A 24,409-nucleotide genomic window follows, 5' to 3' on the forward strand; every position below is an offset into this window, starting at 1 on the left:
CAAGGACAACATCATTATTCACCAAGCAGTCCAAATCTGTGCACAGACAACATCATTATTCACCAAGCAGTCCAAATCTGTGCAAGGACAAGATCCTTATTTATCAGGCAGTCCAAATCTGTGCAAGGACAACATCATTATTCACCAAGCAGTCCAAATCTGTGCAAGGACAACATCCTTATTCACCAAGCAGTCCAAATCTGTGCAAGGACAACATCCTTATTTATCAGGCAGTCCAAATCTGTGCAAGGACAACATCATTATTCACCAAGCAGTCATAAACTCTCCATCTCTTACCATACATGGATGGTTGTCTGAGTGATATATGTTCAGTGCATTACAAAATAATGAGGGAATTTATTTTTTCTGGGTCAAAATGAACAAAGAAAGTCAGTAAGGTAGTAAAGTATTTATTTGCTACAGCTCTCACAGTTCTAGATTTTAACACTTGAACTATATGACCACCAGGTAGTGACAAACCAACCCTAGATACATTTACATATACCTTGTTATGTGTATTATAATATGCAGTATAATATGATTTGTTATGGATTTCAAGCAAAGGTATGCAATATGAAAATAATCAATATGGACATCAATATAAAAAGATTCTACCGGTACATATATGGATTTCAAGCAGGACAGTTATTGTAACTATTCACACCGTTACTGTTTATAATAAACATTGGTTAATAGCTTTAATGTTCATATTTCCAAACCAAAGTGAGATGCTATACATACAACAATGTAATGAAGTCTCCATTGGAACTAGCCACTCCAAAACACGAGGATCTGGGTCAAAAAAATAATCTTTTTGCAATGGGTAATTTAATATACCTTATTGCAATGGGTAATTTAATATACCTTATTGCACTGGGTAATTTAATATACCTTATTGCAATGGGTAATTTAATATACCTTATTGCAATGATACCTTATTGCAATGGGTAATTTAATGTACCTTATCAAACATGCTACATAGTAAAAATGCACTTTTTCTACATAATTCATTCATTAATTCATGTCAAATTACATAAATCATCTTAATTACAAGCATCTCAATTAATACTTACATTTATGAAATACAAATAAACCATTTCCTCTAGTTACAGTTTGATGACTTGGAATTAACACAGAACTTATATATGAACTTTCTCTAAATGTCTCAACATAGCAGGAAAAGGAGGATAACACATTTGTCCTGGACACATGTTGTTAATGTAAAACTTTCAAAACTCCCATATTACAGTCAACATGCATTTTGCATACTGATGAGAGCATTTTGTACCAGATTACAGTCATCATGTATTTTGAATAATGATGAGAGCATTTTGACCCAGATTACAGTCAACATGCCTTTTGCATACTGATGACAGCATTTTGACCCAGATTACAATTATTATGTATTTTGCATGCTGATGACAGCATTTTGACCCAGATTACAGTCGTGGTGCCTTTTGCATACTGATGACACCATTTTGACCTAGATTACAGTCATCATGTATTTTGCATGCTGAGACAGCATTCTGACCCATATTACAGTCATGGTGCCTTTTGCATACTGATGACACCATTTTGACCCATATTACAGTCATCGTGTATTTTGCATACTGATGACACCATTTTGACCCAGATTACAGTCATGGTGCCTTTTGCATACTGATGACACCATTTTGACCAAGATTACAGTCATCATGTATTTTGCATGCTGAGACAGCATTCTGACCCATATTGCAGTCAACATGTATTTTCCACACTGATAGCAGCATTTTGACCCAGATTACAATCAACATGCCTTTTGCATACTGATGACACCATTTTGACCCAGATTACAGTCATCATGTATTTTGCATACTGATAGCAGCATTTTGACCCAGATTATCATGCAGTAAAATCAATGTAATGTGTCTTTTATTATTTGCTGTTGCTTTTGCCTAGTTACATAGAAGCTCTGGCTATACAATATATTATGGGAGATAACTCTAAGAGTCTTCTTGTGTATAGTACAAAAATCCCTCACTATAAGGCCCTTCTTTCTGGAAGGCAAGTATAGTCATGCATACCATTTAATTAAATGGCAATGAAATTATATGCATCATGTATTTCATTATAAGGTAGAGCTCACTGTAAGGTGGTAGACTCTGTGGCTTCCATGGACAACATTATAATGAGATAGTATGGTTCTTGTAAATAATACATATATAGATAAATACATACCTGGCTTTAATTGTAAATAGTACATATATAGATAAATATATATCTACCCAATCATAGCACCACAAGAAAAGCACAAACTTTTCATCCCAAACCTCCCGACAGCGTTGTGTTTGTAAATGCACAAATTCCAATACTTATAAAAAATGAAATGAGAGAAAGAGAGAGAGAGACCTTTTATGAGGCAGTGAAAACTGCCATGATTCCCATGGCTTCTCACTTAATGCTTATGGAATACTTTAACACCTGGGCAATTTATTAGTTAAGTGTCAAAAAGGCAGTTAAAATGTAAAGGTAGTCAGAGAGAAATAACCACCAATCCACAGATTACTTAACAAATGACAATTGCTAAGGAGATTTAGTGTTTGCTATTCCTTTGAGCACTTCTTTGGAAGATCCCATTAAGCTGATTTGCATAGGTAAAGCACACAAAGGGGAATAACCCAATTCATTTGGAAGATCCCATTAAGTTGATTTGCATTGGTAGAACACACAAAGGAGAATAACCTAATTCATTTGGAGTTTGATAAACTGGACATACTTTTTAAGAAATAAATCTCAAAGACAAGTTTCTACTGACATTCCAATGTCCGAAAGATATTAAATATAAGTTTCTACTGTATTCAATATCCAAAGGATATTAAAGACATGTTTCTACTGTATTCCATTGTCCAAAGGATATTAAGACAGAAACTTTGTGTTTTGTTTGTTTAATGTCAGTGTGGTTGTGATTATTTGAGTGTGTGCACATGTTTGTTTTAATGATATATGACAATGCTTTGTCAACCAGCTAATTTTGGTTTGGAAATATATTATTTATTTTCTTTAGTCAAATGTGAATTTCCAGTCATTTTCTATATACTCATACAAGTAGATAATGCATTCCCAATTGTATGATGTCACTTATTTGCATCATGCACATAGACCCACACTTCGGGACCATAACACACACTTTTTGAGTGTAAAAAAAAAAACAACAGTGTCTGGAAGGTTGGCAGGTATGTAGATGCATGAATTACTTTGATACATAGAGTGAATAACTAAGTGCAATAACTGATTGTCTGCAGCGCTCCTGGATGGTTGCTCCTCTAATTTATGTCAAGAATGAAATGGCCCGTGATGGCACTCACTTGCTTACAATTGAAGTAGACTGTAAACTTGGCTGACTTTCTGGCCTTGGATGGTTTCAGGGAAAATTCAGCAACTACTGTCTGCTTCTGTGTATAATTGCTGTAATTAAAGTTAAAAAATAAGTCAATCACAAAATTCATCTAATTTTATCAATTTAATTCTCTTCTGAATAATAAAGAAATGTAAACCAGAATTATTGGCCTTGTATTTGCTCAGGTGTACAGTGAACTAACTTCTATTAGTGTACATATAAACCCAAATCTGCAAGTGCACTTCAAACAGTGTATACCCAAATTTGCAATCTCACTTCAAACTGTGTATATGCAAAGATGCAACTGCACTTCAAACTGTCTACCCAAATCTGCAATTGCACTTCAAACAGTTTATACCCAAATTTGCAACTGCATTTTGAACAGTTTATAATCAATTGCACTTTGAACTGTGTATACCTAAAGTTGCAACTGCACTTGAAACAGTGTATACCCAAATCAAAACTATGTATACCCAAAGTTGCAATTATACTTCAACCAGTGTATACCGAAATCTGCATTTGCACTTCAAACAGTGTATACCCAAAGATGCAACTGCACTTCAAACAGTGTATACCCAAATCTGCATTTGCACTTCAAACAGTGTATACCCAAAGTTGCAACTGCACTTCAAACAGTGTATAACCAAATCTGCATGTGTACTTCAAACAGTGTATACCCAAGTTGCAACTGCACTATTTAAGCATAGTAGACAATGTCCTGAATCTCTGAGACATTTTGAGCTGTGTGTCAGGCTGAAGGTCACCCCCCAAAAAAAACAAGATATGGTAACTGGAGTACATGTATGTCTCTGAAATCAACTAAGTCAATAAGAGTGACCGAAGTTAAGAAAATCACACAAGTTTGGTAATTCTAACTTACAAATGGTAAAAACTTACAAATGGCAAAACTTCAGACATAGAGCTTAAGATTGGATTTCTTGATCATAAGTTTTGAAAATACACATAGTAGTTCAGTGTAGGACAGAAAGTCATACTTTGATATTTGTAATGTTGCAGTGTTGACGTGAATGACACAACTCAAGTAGTTGCACCTTCTTTGTTGAGATATAAAGATAATAAAATAGTACCAGTAACACGACATATTTAATACTAAAAAAAGTACCAGCCACATGACATTTTTAATATTAAAATAGTACCAGCCACATGACATTTTTAATAATAAAATAGTACCAGCCACATGACATTTTTAATATTAAAATAGTACCAGCCACATGACATTTTTAATATTAAAATAGTACCAACCACATGACATTTTTAATATTAAAATAGTACCAGCCACACGATATTTTTAATATTAAAATAGTACCAGCCACATGACATTTTTAATAATAAAATAGTACCAACCACATGACATTTTTAATATTAAAATAGTACCAGCCACATGACATTTTTAATATTAAAATAGTACCAACCACATGACATTTTTAATAATAAAATAGTACCAGCCACATGACATTTTTAATAATAAAATAGTACCAGCCACATGACATTTTTAATATTAAAATAGTACCAGCCACATGACATTTTTAATATTAAAATAGTACCAGCCACATGACATTTTTAATATTAAAATAGTACCAGCCACATGACATTTTTAATATTAAAATAGTACCAACCACATGACATTTTTAATAATAAAATAGTACCAGCCACATGACATTTTTAATAATAAAATAGTACCAGCCACATGACATTTTTAATATTAAAATAGTACCAGACACATGAAATATTTAACATTTTATAGCAGTTTGTAACCAAATAAGAGTATACATAATACCAATCACATTGTTGTAACAGTCACTGCTAATGCAGTATGAAAGATTTAATTCAAATGGTTAATACAGTCTATGTCTGATATTTTGGATGTACTACTGTATAGCTTATCAGCCAAAAGTAAAACAATTTGGCACAAAAAATATTTCATTTTATTCACATAGATTGAAACCCAAATTTTACCTGTAAACCTTATTAAAGCTACCTTTTACCTGTATATCCTTATCAAAGCTACCTTTTATCTGTATATCCTTATCAAAGCTACCTTGTACCTGCATATCCTTATCAAAGCTACCTTGTACCTGTATATCCTTATCAAAGCTACCTTTTATCTGTATATCCTTATCAAAACTACCTTGTACCTGTATATCCTTATCAGAGCTACCTTTTACAGGTATATCCTTATCAAAGCTACCTTTCACCTGTATATCCTTATCAAAGCTACCTTTTATCTGTATATCCTTATCAAAGCTACCTTGTACCTGTATATCCTTATCAGAGCTACCTTTTACAGATATATCCTTATCAAAGCTACCTTTCACCTGTATATCCTTATAAAAGCTACCTTTTGTTTGCATATCCTTATCAAAGCTACCTTTTACCTGTATATCCATATCAAGGCTACCTTTTGCTTGTATATCCTTATCAAAGCTACCTTTTACCTGTATATCCTTATCAAAGCTACCTTTTGCTTGCATATCCTTATCAAAGCTACCTTTTGCTTGTATATCCTTATCAAAGCTACCTTTTACCTGTATATCCTTATCAAAGTGATCTTTCACCTGTATATCCTTATCAAAGCTACCTTTTGCTTGTATATCCTTATCAAAGTGATCTTTCACCTATATATCCTTATCAAAGCTACATTTTACCTGTATATCCTTATCAAAGCTACCTTTTGCTTGTATATCCCTATCAAAGCTACCTTTTGCTTGCATATCCTTATCAAAGCTACATTGTACCTGTATATCCTTATCAAAGCTACCTTTCACCTGTATATCCTCATCAAAGCTACCTTTTGCTTGTATATCCTTATCAAAGTGATCTTTCACCTGTATATCCTTATCAAAGCTACCTTTTGCTTGTATATCCTTATCAAAGTGATCTTTCACCTATATATCCTTATCAAAGCTACATTTTACCTGTATATCCTTATCAAAGCTACCTTTTGCTTGTATATCCTTATCAAAGCTACCTTTTGCTTGCATATCCTTATCAAAGCTACATTGTACCTGTATATCCTTATCAAAGCTACCTTTCACCTGTATATCCTCATCAAAGCTACCTTTTGCTTGTATATCCTTATCAAAGTGATCTTTCACCTGTATATCCTTATCAAAGCTACCTTTTGCTTGTATATCCTTATCAAAGCTACCTTTTACCTGTATATCCTTATCAAAACTACCTTTTACCTGTATATCCTCATCAAAGCTACCTTTCACCTGTATATCATTATCAAAGCTACCTTTTCTTGTATATCCTTATCAACGCTACCTTTACCTGTATATCCTTATCAAAGCCACCTTTCACCTGTATATCCTTATTAAATCTACCTTTACCTGTACATCCTTATCAAAGTAACCTTTCACCTGTATATCATTATCAAAGCTACCTTTTACCTGTATATCCTTATCAAAGCTACCTTGTACCTGCATATCCTTATCAAAGCTACCTTTTACCTGTATATCCTTATCAAAGTGACCTTTCACCTGTATATCCTTACCAAAGCTACCTTTACCTGTACATCCTTATCAAAGTGACCTTTCACCTATATATCATTATCAAAGCTACCTTTTACCTGTATATCCTTATCAAAGCTACCTTTTACCTTTATATCCTTATCAAAGCTACCTTTTACCTGGATATCCTTATCAAAGTGACCTTTCACCTGTATATCCTTATCAAAGTGACCTTTCACCTGTATATCCTTATCAAAGTGACCATTTACCTGTATATCTTTATCAAAGCTACCTTTCACCTGTATATCCTTATCAAAGCTACCTTTTATCTGTATATCCTTGTCAAGGTGACCTTTTACCTTTATATCCTTATTAAAGCTACCTTTCCTATCTAAGAGTAAGTCTTAATAAATCTCAGTGATCTCAGTATTATATGCCATTAAGTCTTCATTTGCTAATCAGTTACCCCTTTCCTGTGAAGCCATCAATTTACTATAGTCAATAATAATAATAATTACAAATAATAGATGTTAATGATTTTAATACATTTCTTTAAAATTCAAATTCTGACTTTTTGTCCTGCACAGTTCAAGTGTCAAGTAGGTTTCGAAAATGAAATCATTTAGTAATTATAAAGCAATCTTTATTTTTTAAAACTGTAATTACATGAATTATAACTACTTGTTATTTAACCAAGAACCTGCCCATGTTAAGCCTGCACTTGCTTTACATTCCAAATCCAAGAAGAATAGGTTAAATGATACTGATATAAAAGAAAAGTAAAAGACTTTAACAATGAGGTTAATCTTGCTTGTGGAGGTACATTTGGACCAACATTGAGGTTAATCTTGCTTGTGGATGTACATTTGGACCAACATTCAGGTTAATCTTGCTTGTGGATGTACATTTGGACCAACCTTCAGGTTAATCTTGCTTGTGGATGTACATTTGGACCAACCTTCAGGTTAATCTTGCTTGTGGATGTACATTTGGACCAACATTCAGGTTATCTTGCTTGTGGATGTACATTTGGACCAACAATGAGGTTAATCTTGCTTGTGGATGTACATTTGGACCAACATTCAGGTTAATCTTGCTTGTGGATGTACATTTGGACCAACATTCAGGTTAATCTTGCTTGTGGATGTACATTTGGACCAACAATGAGGTTAATCTTGCTTGTGGATGCACATTTGGACCAACATTGAGGTTAATCTATCTTGTGGATGTACATTTGGACCAACATTGAGGTTAATCTTGCTTGTGGAGGTACATTTGGACCAACATTCAGGTGGTTAATCTTGCTTGTGGAGGTACATTTGGACCAACATACAGGTGGTTAATCTTGCTTGTGGAGGTACATTTGGGCCAACATGCAGGTTGTTAATCTTGCTTGTGGATGTACATTTGGAACAACATTCAGGTTAATCTTGCTTGTGGATGGACATTTGGACCAACATTCAGGTGGTTAATCTTGCTTGTGGATGTACATTTGGACCAACATTCAGGTGGTTAATCTTGCTTGTGGATGTACATTTAGACCAACATTCAGGTGGTTAATCTTGCTTGTGGATGTACATTTGGACCAACATTCAGGTTGTTAATCTTGCTTGTGGATGTACATAGGGAGCGCTCACCAGATAATATGTACTTTTGAGAGAGTGACGTATGTAAGGTGAAGTAGTTCGCATTTAAAACATGCACAATGGAGAGAATGTTGGCATACCTCTATGCTACATTAATGTAATGTGGATGATATTTCTTTTGGATATTGTACTTTTGGAAATTTTACATGATTTAAGCACACTGCTAACTAAAATGACTGCTCCCTTGTGTTAAAAAATCAGCATGAATTAGTCTAAAGTACACTATACATAGCAGCTATTAAAATAGGGAAAATGAATTTTGCCAGACTAGACAATACCAGCTTCTGAAAGTGCAATGAATGAAATACCAAATATATAAAATGTAAAAAAAGTTATCGGCTCTTTTTTATACAATTTACCTCTGAAGTTCAGGAAGTGAAAATGACCAAGTAGAGCTAGCACTTTTTTGAAAGGTGCACATCTGAAGTAAGGCCAAGCTGTATACTCTATAACCCATATTACACCTATTAATCATACACCAAAATAAAGGGAATTAAAGGTTCTTTGCATTATACCTAAGATATACAAGGTCTTTTTTAAATAGCCAGTATAACCAGTGAGGAAAGCCGGGGAAATTCTTTTTCTTTAAAATCCTAACCCTACGCAAAATGCGAAACTGTATAGCGCCACCTTAAAGAAAATATAAAAATGTTTGCAATTATTTTTTTTATTTTCATATAATTATGTATGATGTTCTGAATAAAATGGTACATTCATATTGATGTTAAGCATGAAAATATGCTAATTATGATCATTTTTCTCTTGCTTACATAATTTGCCATGCGGTATGTTTGTGTGAGTAGTGACCTTAATTATGGGGAAATTAGAAGTCTTAGAATATAGGAATAGAGTCAATTTAAATTTAAAACTGTTGCAATAAGTGACAGAAATATATGGTGAAAATGTTTCTTTTCATTTATTTGCAATGAAATAAAAAAATAAATGAAGAGAAAGTGAATTTGCTTCTCCCATATTAAACAATAGGCAAATATTTTACACTTTGACCTTTGACCTTTATGAACCTGATGAGTTACCTCCCTTTTCAAATTGTAAAAATTCATTGTTGATATCTCAGAAATAATTCTGGCTAGTTTCATGTTCCTGTCACTCAGCATAACATTGGTTGCTATGTTTACAAAATGTAATGTGCATTCTTAAAATAGCTCACTTTTTATCATGGGGGGGGGAGGCTGGACTTGTTAGAGACTCTGACACTCATAAATACTGTCCTGTGGGGGGAAAGGCAGGAGAATTATTCAAAAGGATTGTTTTGATGCTTGCGACTTAAATGTTTCAGCCATATAAACATAATTAAATCATACAAAAATAATACCTATATCTTCTTTATGGGGGCGCTCACCAGATAATATGTACTTTTGAGAGAGTGACGTATGTAAGGTGAAGTAGTTCGCATTTAAAACATGCACAGTGGAGAGAATGTTGGCATACCTCTATGCTACATTAATGTAATGTGGATGATATTTCTTTTGGATATTGTACTTTTGGAAATTTTACATGATTTAAGCACACTGCTAACTAAAATGACTGCTCCCTTGTGTTAAAAAATCAGCATGAATTAGTCTAAAGTACACTATACATAGCAGCTATTAAAATAGGGAAAATGAATTTTGCCAGACTAGACAATACCAGCTTCTGAAAGTGCAATGAATGAAATACCAAATATATAAAATGTAAAAAAGTTATCGGCTCTTTTTTATACAATTTACCTCTGAAGTTCAGGAAGTGAAAATGACCAAGTAGAGCTAGCACTTTTTGAAAGGTGCACATCTGAAGTAAGGCCAAGCTGTATACTCTATAACCCATATTACACCCATCAATCATACACCAAAATAAAGGGAATTAAAGGTTCTTTGCATTATACCTAAGATATACAAGGTCTTTTTTAAATAGCCAGTATAACCAGTGAGGAAACCCGGGGAAATTCTTTTTCTTTAAAATCCTAAAACGCTATGCAAAATGCGAAACTCTATAGCGCCACCATATGGACCAGCATTCAGGTTAATCTTGCTTGTGGAGGTACATTTGGACCAACATTCAGGTGGTTAATCTTGCTTGTGGAGGTACATTTGGACCAACATGCAGGTTAATCTTGCTTGTGGATGTACATTTGGACCAACATTCAGGTTAATCTTGCTTGTGGAGGTACATTTGGACCAACATTCAGGTGGTTAATCTTGCTTGTGGAGGTACATTTGGACCAACATGCAGGTTAATCTTGCTTGTGGATGTACATTTGGACCAACATTGGGGTTAATCTTGCTTGTGGATGTACATTTGGAATAACATGCAGGTTAATCTTGCTTGTGGATGTACATTTGGACCAACATTGAGGCTAATCTTGCTTGTGGATATACATTTGGACCAACATTGAGGTTAATCTTGCTTGTGGATGTACATTTGGACCAACATTCAGGTTAATCTTGCTTGTGGATGTACATTTGGACCAACATTCAGGTTAATCTTCCTTGTGGATGTACATTTGGACCAACATTCAGGTTAATCTTGCTTGTGGATGTACATTTGGACCAACATACAGGTGGTTAATCTTGCTTGTGGATGTACATTTGGACCAACATACAGGTGGTTAATCTTGCTTGTGGATGTACATTTGGACCAATATACAGGTGGTTAATCTTGCTTGTGGATGTACATTTGGACCAACATTCAGGTGGTTAATCTTGCTTGTGGATGTACATTTGGACCAACATTCAGGTGGATAATCTTGCTTGTGGATGTACATTTGGACCAACATTCAGGTGGTTAATCTTGCTTGTGGATGTACATTTGGACCAACATTCAGGTGGATAATCTTGCTTGTGAATGTACATTTGGACCAATATTGAGGTTAATCTTGCTTGTGGATGTACATTTGGACCAACATTGAGGTTAATCTTGCTTGTGGATGTACATTTGGACCAACATTCAGGTTAATCTTCCTTGTGGATGTACATTTGGACCGACATTGAGGTTAATCTTGCTTGTGGACGTACATTTGGACCAACATACAGGTGGTTAATCTTGCTTGTGGATGTATATTTGGACCAACATGCAGGTGGTTAATCTTGCTTGTGGATGTACATTTGGACCAACATGCAGGTGGTTAATCTTGTTTGTGGATGTACATTTGGACCAACATTCAGGTGGTTAATCTTGCTTGTGGATGTACATTTGGACCAACATTCAGGTTGTTAATCTTGTTTGTGGATGTACATTTGGACCAACATTCAGGTGGTTAATCTTGCTTGTGGATGTACATTTGGACCAACATTCAGATGGATAATCTTGCTTGTGGATGTACATTTGGACCAACATTCACATGGCATCCTTACTGATTGTCATGTTGAATTTTACCAAGGCACAATAATGTCTGATCAACAAATGAGTTGTTATTATTTAAAAGTCAGCAATTACATGATTACAATTACTGACTTTGATTATGCAATATTTGGATGGCAGATAAGTCCTTGCTGTGTGTTTTACTATAGCCCAGGTCTGGATGGCAGATAGGTCCTTGCTGTGTGTTTTACTATAGCCTAGGTCTGGATGGCAGATAGGTCCTTGCTGTGTGTTTTACTATAGCCCAGGTCTGGATGGCAGATAGGTCCTTGCTGTGTGTTTTACTATAGCCCAGGTCTGGATGGCAGATAGGTCCTTGCTGTGTGTTTTACTATAGCCTAGGTCTGGATGGCAGATAGGTCCCTACTGTGTGTTTACTATAGCCCAGGTCTGGATGGCAGATAGGTCCTTGCTGTGTGTTATACTTAATTCCAGGCCTGGATGGCAGATAAGATCTATTATTTGTGTTATATTTCAGCCCATATCTGGATCACAGATAAGTCTTTGCTGTGTGTTATAATTTACCCCAGGTCTGAATGGCAGATAAGTCCTTGCTGTATGATATACTTAATTCCAGGCCTGGATGGCAGATAAGATTTATTCTTTGTGTTATATTTCAGCCCATGTCTGGATGGCAGATAAGTCCTTGCTGTGTGTTTTACTTTAGCCCATATCTAAATCACAGATAAGTCTGTGATGTGTGTTATACTTAATTCCAGGCCTGGATGGCAGATAAGATTCATTCTTTGTGTTATAATTCAGCCCATATCTGGATCGCAGATAAGTCCTTGCTGTGTGTTATACTTTAGCCCATATCTGGATCACAGATAAGTCCTTGCTGTATGATATACTTAATTCCAGGCCTGGATGGCAAATAAGATCTATTCTTTGTGTTATATTTCAGCCCATGTCTGGATGGCAGATAAGTCCTTGCTGTGTATTTTACTTTAGCCCATAGCTGGATGGCAGATAAGTTCTTGCTGTGTGTTTTATTTTAGCCCATATCTGGATCACAGATAAGTCCTTGCTGTGTGTTATACTTTAGCCCAGGTATGGATGGCAAATAATTCCTTGCTGTTTGTTATACCTTAGTCCAGGTCTGGATGGCAGATGCATCTTTGCTGTGTGTTATATTTTAGCCCAGGTCTGGAAGACAGATAAGTTCCTGTTGTTTGTTATACTTTAGCCCAGGTCTGGATGGCAGATACATTCTTGCTGTGTGTTTTATTTTAGCCCAGGTCTGTATGGCATATAAGTCCCTGCTGTGTGTCATACTTACCTCAGATATGGCTGACAGATAAGTCATTGCTGTCTGCTAAACTTAGATTTAAAAGTAAATTTAGATATATGCTGATTTACCAGTGCATATGTGATGGCAAATCTGGATCTATGATGTTCACAGTTGGGTACCCATTACCAGTGTGTATGTCATGGCAAATATGGGTCTACTATGTTCTCAATTGGGTACCCATTACCAGTGTAATTTAGGTAATCTCCCAAAAAGAGAAGGACTCTGGACAGTTTATAATATTCAGTTATTTTATTCATTTAGCAGAATGATGGGAACAATTTATTGGTAGTCATCCAAGGTTTCACTTATTTATATAAAGTTACATAAATCCAATGACACTGTCATCAAAAGTTTCACTAATTTATGTCAGTTTACATAAACCCCATGACACCATCATGGAAGGTCTTATATATTTGTCATGTTGCCTAAATCTGATGACACTATCATCAAAGGTCTTGTGAGATTCCATGGGACCCTCAGCTTCTAATTCTTGGCTCTCATTTCAGCCTTGTTTTTTACATCCTTTACTGCCATGTTTTGCAAAAGTGTGGCCCTGTTGTTTTTCATTATTCAAATGTGGCCCTGTTGTTTTTGAATATTCAAATGTGGCCCAGTTATTTTTCATTCTCCAAATGTGGCCCTGTTATTTTTCATTATTCAAATGTGGCCCTGTTATTTTTCATTCTCCAAATGTGGTCTTGTTTTTTTGTCATTCTTCAAATGTGTCCCTGTTATTTTTCATTCTTCAAACATGTCCCTCTTGTTTTTAATTATTCAACAGCAGTGTTTAATAATCTCACATAACATGCATTAAAAAGTACTTGTGTGCCTAAACATTCCAGGCTATCGTAACAATATTGATTAATGTTTCACTCATATATGTTTTAACAACAACAAAAAAGCAGATCGACAGATTTACACACAAGACAACCAAAGACTAACCTGAGATCTTCTCTCTTTGATGATGCCAGGCAACTGCCCTCAACCATGAGATGACAGCAAGTCAGTGAGACAGGAAGTGGATTTTCAAATGACACCTCCACCTTGAAAGTATCTTCAACTTTGGCTTCCTTGGGAGCCTGAAAACAAGGATATTATGAAAATAAGTCCAATAAATAAATGTAAAGTTTTGTACTTTGCAAAAATATTGTTGTTTTTTAAAAAGAAACAATACATGCCAACCACTGTGTGATACAATTCCTGGGTATAATAGAATTAGAATTCAAACCCCCACATATTGTAATCATTTGAATACGCTGCATATGTATTTTCATTTCACAGGCAATTGTAGCAATTTTTAATAATGTTGATAAATATACACATGAAGGCAATAATTGGCTGCATGCAAGGTCAGCAGAATCATCCCCTGAGATCCCCTGGAACCGTTTTGGTCCATTAATTACAGTACCAATTCAAAATTTGGGTAGTGGGACCATGACACAAAAGTATGGGGTCATGTTCTGCTAGCCATCCTAACTGCTGGAATGATTTCTTTTCCATAAATCAAACAAGAATCTGTCTTTGTCATGTCCTCAAAGCTTTTTGCAGACAAGTCTCCTTGTTTTCCTGATACTCCAATGCCTTTCCACAATCTTATCATGGAATGTGCCACAAAATCATGGCAACCCACTTCAGCCAGTAAGCAATGGCTTTTTGATCAACACTTTATGCATGAGATTATCATATTTTGCAAACATTTATTGATAAGCCTCCTCAATGTCATCTTCCCAGGACACTGTAAGCTGGCATTCAGTCAGTGTTCATCTGGAACTTGAGCAAATTAGGAAGTATGGTTGGAGCTGTGGAAGCATAATCTTTGGAGGGAGCTGCAGCATCCCAGCTAGATTAAACATGGTATTTCCTGCTTAAAAGATTTCATTATGCTTCTGGGTTTGGTTATCTGGCTGTGTACCACCTGGTACAAACTTGGTTAAGTGGCTGTGTACCATTAGGTAAAAAAATCGGTTGACTGGCTGCATACCATCTGGCACAAAGTTGGTTGACTGGCTGTGTACCATCTGGCACAAAAACTTGATGAAGTTTGCACATGCTTTCCTAGACTTGGCTGTGTACCATCTGCTACAAACATGATGAAGTTGTCACATGGTTTTCTGGACTTGGCTGCTTACCATCTCACATAAAACTTCATGACGTTAGCACAAGGTTTCCTGAACTTGGCTATGTTCCATCTAGTACACACTTTAACAAGTTGGAACATGGTTATCTGGATTGATTTTTGGCCCTCAGTCTGCAATTGTTTGAGTACAGTTTATGCCTCCAAGCTTATGTGGCTTGGGAAAGGCATTAACTATTAGAGGTATAGTGATTCATTGATAGATATCAGAACAATGTTATTTTCTGTGATGATATACACTGTACTGCATTGATACCTATACTACTGTTAGAATATCACAATACAAATTGCATTTGGAATGTGACAATGCATAAGTATAGTGTGATGTGTGATATGGATGACAATACATCAATGTAGTACACAATGCATATTGCAATGGGAGTGTGACAATACATCAATGTAGTACACAATAATATTGTAATAGGAGTGTGACAATACATCAATGTAGTACACAATACATATTGCAATGGGAGTGTGTCAATACATCAATGTAGTACACAATAATATTGCAATAAGAGTGTGACAATACATTAATGTAGTAAACAATATTTATTGCAATGGGAGTGTGACAATGCATCAATGTAGTACACAACACATATTGTATTGGGAGTGTGACAATACATCAATGTAGTACACAATACATATTGCAATGGTTGTGTGACAATACATCAATGTAGTACACAATAATATTGTAATAGGAGTGTGACAATACATCAATGTAGTACACAATGCATATTGCAATGGGAGTGTGACAATACATCAATGTAGTACACAATGCATATTGCAATGGGAGTGTGACAATACATCAATGTAGTACACAATAATATTGTAATAGGAGTGTGACAATACATCAATGTAGTACACAATGCATATTGCAATGGGAGTGTGACAATACATCAATGTAGTACACAATGCATATTGCAATGGGAGTGTGACAATACATCAATGTAGTACACAATAATATTGTAATAGGAGTGTGACAATACATCAATGTAGTACACAATGCATATTGCAATGGGAGTGTGACAATACATCAATGTAGTACACAATGCATATTGCAATGGGAGTGTGACAATACATCAATGTAGTACACAATACATATTGCAATGGGAGTGTGACAATACATCAATGTAGTACACAATAATATTGTAATAGGAGTGTGTCAATACATCAATGTAGTACACAATAATATTGCAATAAGAGTGTGACAATACATTAATGTAGTAAACAATATTTATTGCAATGGGAGTGTGACAATGCATCAATGTAGTACACAACACATATTGTATTGGGAGTGTGACAATACATCAATGTAGTACACAATACATATTGCAATGGTTGTGTGACAATACATCAATGTAGTACACAATAATATTGCAATGGTTGTGTGACAATACATCAATGTAGTACACAATACATATTGCATTGGGAGTGTGACAATATATCAATGTGGTACACAATAATATTGCATTGGGAGTGTGACAATACATCAATGTAGTACACCATACATATTGTATTGGAAGTGTGACAATATATCAATGTAGTACACAATAATATTGCATTGGGAGTGTGACAATACATCAATGTAGTACACCATACATATTGTACTGGAAGTGTGACAATATATAAATGTAGTACACAATAATATTGCATTGGGAGTGTGACAATACATCAATGTAGTACACCATAATATTGCATTGGGAGGGTGACAATACATCAATGTAGTACACCATACATATTGTATTGGAAGTCTGACAATACATCAATGTAAAACACAATAATAATGCATTGAGAGTGTGAGAAATACATAAATTTAGTACACAATACAAATTGTATTGGGAATGTGACAATACATCAGTGTAGTACACAGTGCATATTGCAATGGTTGTGTAACAAGACATCAATGTAGTGCACAATACATATTGTATTGGGAGTGAGACAATACATCAATGTAGTACACAATAATGTTGCATTGGGAGTGTGACAATACATCATTGTAGTACACAATAATATTGCATTGGGAGTGTGACAATACATCATTGTAGTACACAAAACACAATGCATTGGGAATGTGACAAATATATCAATTTAGTACACAATAAATATTGTATTGGGAATGTGACAATACATCAGTGTAGCACACAAAACATATTGCAATGGTTGTGTGACAATACATCAATGTAGTAAACAATACATATTGTATTGAGAGTGTGACAATACATTAATCTAGTACACAATAATATTGCATTGGGAGTGTGACAATGCATCAATGTACACAATACATATTGCATTTGGAGTATGACAATACATTAATATAGTACACAATAATATTGCAATATGAGTGTGACAATACATCAGTGTAGTACACACTACATATTGTAATGGGAATGTGACAATACATCAATGTAGTACACAATAATTCCAATAGGAATGTGACAATACATCAATGTAGTTACACAATACATATTGCAATAAGAGTGTGACAATAGATATATGTAGTACACAATACATATTACAATAAGAGTGTGACAATACATCAATATAGTACACAATACATATTGCAATGGGAATGTGACAATACATCAATGTAGTTACACAATAATATTGCAATAGGAGTGTGACAATACATCATTGTAGTACACAATACATATTGCAATAAGAGTGTGACAATAGATATATGTAGTGCACAATACATATTGCAATAAGAGTGTGATAATACATCAATATAGTACACAATAATATTGCAATAAGAGTGTGACAATACATCAATGTAGTTACACAATAATATTGCAATAGGAGTGTGACAATACATCATTGTAGTACACAATAATATTGCATTGGGAGTGTGACAATACATCAATGTAGTACACCATACATATTGTATTGGAAGTGTGACAATACATCAACGTAGTACACAACAATATTGCAATGGGAATGTGACCATACATCAGTATAGTACACAATAATATTGCAATAAGAGTGTGACAATACATCAATGTAGTACACAATACATATTGCAATAGGAGTGAGACAATACATCAATGTAGTACACAATACATATTGCATTGGGAGTGCGACAATACATCAATATAGTACACAATAATATTGCAATAAGAGTGTGACAATACATTAATGTAGTACACAATAATATTGCAATGGGAGTGTGACAATACATCCATGTGGTACACAATAATATTGTAATAGGAGTGTGACAATACATCAATGTAGTACACAATAATATTGCAATAGAAGTGTGAAGTACATCAATTTATTACACAATAATATTGCAATAAGAGTGTGACAATACATTAATGTAGTAAACAATATTTACTGCAATGGGAGTGCAACAATACATCAATGTAGTATACAGTAATATTGCAATAGGAGCGTGTCAATACATCAATCTAGTACTCAATACATATTGCAATGTGAGTGTGACAATACATCAATCTAGTACACAATAACATTGAATTGGGAGTGTGACAATACATCAATATAGTACACAATACATATTGCAATGGGAGAGTGACAATGCATCAATGTAGTACACAATAACATTGAATTGGGAGTGTGACAATACATCAATATAGTACACAATACATATTGCAATGGGAGTGTGACAATACATCAATCTAGTACACAATAACATTGAATTGGGAGTGTGACAATACATCAATATAGTACACAGTAATATTGCAATAGGAGTGTGTCAATACATCAATGTAGTACTCAATACATATTGCAATGTGAGTGTGACAATACATCAATCTAGTACACAATAACATTGAATTGGGAGTGTGACAATACATCAATATAGTACACAATACATATTGCAATGGGAGAGTGACAATGCATCAATTTAGTACACAATAACATTGCAGTAGGAGTGTGACAATACTGCATTGTCTGGAAATAATCTGGTTTTGTGAGTCAGATAATTACAAAAGTGATGCATAGTTAATAACAAGATCATATGCAGAATCTGCAAATCAGTCATGATTTATTTGGGTAATACTAATAAAATTGGTAATACTAGTAACTTTGTAATATTAGTAACTTATAATATAAGTATCACTGTAATACTAGTATTTTTTTAATACTAGTAACTTTGTAATACTAGTAATTTGTAATACTAGTAATTTGTAATACTAGTAACTTTGTAATAGTAGTAATTTGTAATACTAGTAATTTGTAATACTAGTAACTTTGTAATACTAGTAATTTGTAATACTAGTAACTTTGTAATACTAGTAATTTGTAATACTAGTAAATTTGCATTGTAATATTAGTAACTTTGTAATACTAGTAACTTTGTAATACTAGTAAAATTTGTAATACTAGTAATTTTATAATATTATTAAAATTGGTAATACTAGTAACTTTGTAATATTAGTAACTTATAATATAAGTATCACTGTAATACTAGTATTTTTTTAATACTAGTAACTTTGTAATACTACTACCTTTGTAATGCTAGTAATTTGTAATACTAGTAACTTTGTAATAGTAGTAACTTTGTAATACTAGTAAATTTTTATTGTAATATTAGTAACTTTGTAATACTAGTAACTTTGTAATACTAGTAAAATTTGTAATACTAGTAACTTTATAATATTAGTAACTTTGTAATACTAGTAAATTTGTAATACTAGTAAATTTGTAATACTAGTAACTTTGTAATATTAGTATCTTTATAATATTAGTAACTTTGTAATACTAGTAACTTTGTAATACTAGTAAATTTGTAATACTGGTAACTTTATAATATTAGTAACTTCGTAATACTAGTAACTTTGCTGCATTTTTACCATCTCAACATGGCAACAAAGGCATTACATGCAAAGACAAACGGTCTGCATCATAATAATATGTATTGTATCACCAAACCTGTATTACAATATATATATTGTATTGTCTACCAATTGTGTGATACATATCATGAAATGTATTGTATTGTCTGTCAACTGTATGATACATATCATGAAATGTATTGTATTGTCTGTCAACTGTATGATACATATCATGAAATGTATTGTCTGTCAACCGTATGATACATATCATGAAATGTATTGTATTGTCTGTCAACTGTATGATACATATCATGGAATGTATTGTATTGTCTGTCAACTGTATGATACATATCATGGAATGTATTGTATTGTCTGCCAACTGTATGATACATATCATGAAATGTATTGTCTGTCAATTGTATGATACATATCATGAAATGTATTGTATTGTCTGTCAACTGTATGATACATATCATGAAATGTATTGTATTGTCTGTCAACCATATGATACATATCATGAAATGTATTGTATTGTCTGTCAACTGTATGATACATATCATGGAATGTATTTTATTGTCTGCCAACTGTATGATACATATCATGGAATGTATTGCATTGCCACCCAGTTATCATGATACACATTGCATCATGAGCAAAGACCTGATGCACGGTTTTTACACTAAGCATATCCTGCAGTGTTTTAGCATTTATCAACTTTTGCAATGTTGGCTTCAGTTGGAAACCTGTCATACACTAGCCAATGCATGGAGCTGTTCCTTACAGACTCTTCTATCAAACTGTACTGTTCCATGATTAGCTATGAATGAATGATTGGAGTAGGATCACACATGCATGTAATGGTGTAGGTGTTTAAAAACTGCTTCTGGTGATTCTCTGATATGTTTAGCAGAGTAGGATCATTCATTCATGAATGATTGGAGTAAGTTCATTTATGAATACATGTATTGGAATGGGAGCATTCATGCATGTATTGAAGCAGGACTGTCCCTGCATGCATTGGTTTAGGATCATCCATGAATGCATATATTGGAGTAGGATCATCCATGCATGTATTGGAGTGGATCATCCATGAATGTAGGTATTGGAGTGGACCATCCATGAATGTATGTATTTGTGTAATATCATCCATGAATGCATGTATTGGAGTAAATCATCCATGAATTTATGTATTGGTGTAGGATCATCCATGAATGTATTTACTGGTGTAGGAGCATCCATGAATGTATTGGAGTGGATCATCCATGAATGCATGTATTGGAGTAAGATCATCTGTGCATGTATTGGAGTAGGACCAAGCATGAATGCATGTAAGGGGTGGATCATACATGAATGAATGACTGTAGTAGGATTATCCATGATTGAATAATTGGTGTAGAATCATTAATGAATCCATGTAATGGAGTAGGATCATCCATGAATGTATGTAAGGGGTGGACCATCCATGAATGCATGCACTGGACGGACCAGCCACGAATACATGCACTGGAGTGGACCAGCCATGAATTAATGATTGGCACAGGATTATCCTTGAATACATGTATTGGAGTAAGATCATCCATGAATCCATGTATTGGAGTGGATCATCCATGAATGCATGTATTGGAGTAAGATCATCCATGCATGTATTGGAGTAGGACCAAGCATGAATGCATTTAAGGGGTGGATCATACATGAATAAATGATTGTAGTAGGATTATCCATGATTGAATAATTGGTGTAGAATCATTAATGAATCCATGTAATGGAGTAGGATCATCCATGAATGCATGTAAGGGGTGGACCATTCACAAATGCATGCACTGGAGTGGACCAGCCATGAATGCATGTACTGGAGTGGACCAGCCATGAATGAATGATTGGCATAGGATTATCCTTGAATGCATGTATTGGTGTAGGGTCATCCATGGATACAGTACTGGTACAAGCTCCTGACCCTCTGGAGTAGCTATGCTCGTATCTTTGTAGCTACAGTGACTTCCAAGACAAACACTGTGCAATACAGCAGCCCATTTAAATCCCACATTCCAAGTTTTGCCAGTCTCTTGTAAGGACTTTGTTGTGAACTGTATCTTGAAGCCCTCATTGTAAGGACTATGTTGTGTGCTGTATCTTGAAGTCCTCATTGTAAGGACTATGTTGTGTACTGTATCTTGAAACCCTCATTGTAAGGACTATGTTGTGTACTGTATCTTGAAACCCTCATTGTAAGGACTATGTTGTTTGCCATATCTTGAAGCCCTCATTGTAAAGACTATGTTGTGTGCTGTATCTTGAAACCCTCATTGTAAGGACTATGTTGTGTACTGTATCTTGAAACCCTCATTGTAAGGACTATGTTGTTTGCCATATCTTGAAGCCCTCATTGTAAAGACTATGTTGTGTGCTGTATCTTGAAACCCTCATTGTAAAGACTATGTTTTGTCCTGTATCTTGAACATCTCATTGTAAGGACTATGTTGTGTACTGTATCTTGAAGTCCTTATTGTAATGACTTTGTTGTGAACTGTGTCTTGAAGCCCTAATTGTAAGGACTATGGTGTGTACTGTATCTTGAAGCCACCATAGTAAGCAAAGACAATTATCTGGATCTTCACTGGGATGAAGAGGAACTTCATCATATACCAAATGAATCCATGCAGAACTGAGACATACAATCTAGTCACGCCACAATAATGGTAATAAACCTTCACCTCTGCTTCCTAGATCATGTTTCAAATCACTCTGTAATGATGTAGCCAATCCTGGTATGCCTGCCGTATGGACAAATGTGTCGACAAGGTCATTCTCCAGCAGAAACTTTGTCAGCCTGCTGGCAAGGACCCTCAAAATTGATCTCTTCCACAATGAGGACAGAAGTGGAATTGGAGTAACTTGTGGTCTCAGTAATTTGTTTTAGAAGGAAATAACATATGTTGATTACAGTATGTTATTTGTGTCTTTTTCCATGTTAAGCAACTATAAAAGGGCCACATTCTGATGCAGAAAGTTTGAAGGAACAACGTTTCTGGATAACAATTAATAAGAAAACATATTTTAAAACTACAAAATCAATCCAAAGACAAATAGTCAACACTATGTAGTTTTGAAGTTGGACAAACAATTTCAGCAACCCTCTCTGTGCTCCCTTCAGTCTGTGTTAATAAGAGTTTGTATTATGTGTTGTTACAAATTTTATGCAATTAATGTAAAATATAGTTTGCAGAAAAAAATGAATGCAAATATGAAATACCTTAATGACAAGATGAGGTTTACGAAGTCTGAATTCATCTTCATCTATACCAACTTGGTGAGTTTCCTTCACCCGGAGGCCATAAGAAATTCTCATCAGACAATGGTCTTCAAGTTTCTCTAGATAGTCAGTTGGGGTCACCACCATTGTAAGCTTCTCGCCTGAAAACATTAAAGTAGTGAAGTCATAACAAACAAAGAAAAAACAAACTCATAGATTTTGCTTAAAAGAAATTGATTGCTAATTACTTATGCATTAGATACAGAAGGGTTCCCCTCTGTATAACACTTCACAGGGCCATGTTATAAGTAAGGGAGCCTTACATTGGTCATTGTTGCAATGAGTCAGTGTCCTAACAGTGCATTACAACACAAACTCATATTTAATCATTTGACATTGCATTGTATTTGGTTGCAATGGTCAGGAACCAAGCACATTCTAACTGGCTCTCAAAAGTCAATAAAAAATCAAATTATAATTGGTTCTCATAAGCCAAAAACAATCATATTATATTAACTGCATAAAGTACTTCAGTGCAATAATTATGTCAGTGTGATAAATGAGTATTTCAATGTGATAATTATTTCAGTGTGACAAGTAAGAATTTCAGTGTGGTAATTATTTCATTGTGATAAGTAAGTATTTTAGTATGTTAATTATTTCAATGTGATAAGTGAGTATTTCAGTGTGGTCATTATTTCAGTGTGATAAGTAAGTATGGTAATTATTTCAGTGTGATAAATGAGCATTTCAACATGATAATTATTTAAGTGTGATAAGTATTTCAGTGTGGTAATTATTTCATTGTCATAAGTGAGTATTTCAGTGTGGCAATTATTTCAGTGTGGTAAGTGAGTATTTCAATGTGGTAATTATTTCAGTGTGAAAAGTGAGTATTTCAGTGTGGTAATTATTTCAGTGTGATGAGTGAGTATTCAGTGCAATAATTATTTCAGTGTGATAAATGAATATTTCAATGTGATAATTATTTCAGTGTGGTGATTATTTCAGTGTGATAAATAAGTATTTTAATGTTATAATTATTTCAGTGTGATAGTATTTCAGTGTGGTAATTTATAATTTCAGTGTTAT

The 24,409-nt window shown here is 34.4% G+C and overlaps 1 protein-coding gene across 7 annotated transcripts in view; it reads right to left on the reverse strand.

Moving 5' to 3' along the window:
- Positions 1-394: 394 nt before the first annotated feature.
- LOC149787281 (hemocyte protein-glutamine gamma-glutamyltransferase-like) overlaps positions 395-24,409 on the reverse strand; it is a 146,116-nt gene continuing 122,101 nt past the window's right edge. For 5 of the 7 annotated variants that reach the window (XM_089977812.1, XM_089977810.1, XM_089977811.1 and 2 more), the window contains 3 exons: positions 23,318-23,478; positions 14,086-14,222; positions 395-3,444 (listed from right to left, as the gene is read on the reverse strand). In XM_089977812.1, the coding sequence (XP_089833938.1) occupies positions 3,303-3,444; positions 14,086-14,222; positions 23,318-23,478 (440 nt within the window). In that variant the 3' untranslated portion in view covers positions 395-3,302. The remainder of the gene's footprint in view (positions 3,445-14,085; positions 14,223-23,317; positions 23,479-24,409) is intronic. The other 2 variants (XR_016425145.1, XR_016425144.1) reach the window with 2 other exon arrangements.

Source organism: Sinohyriopsis cumingii, chromosome 12 (assembly GCF_028554795.1).
Source record: "Sinohyriopsis cumingii isolate HCF-2022 chromosome 12, ASM2855479v2, whole genome shotgun sequence".
NCBI classification, from domain to species: domain Eukaryota; kingdom Metazoa; phylum Mollusca; class Bivalvia; order Unionida; family Unionidae; genus Sinohyriopsis; species Sinohyriopsis cumingii.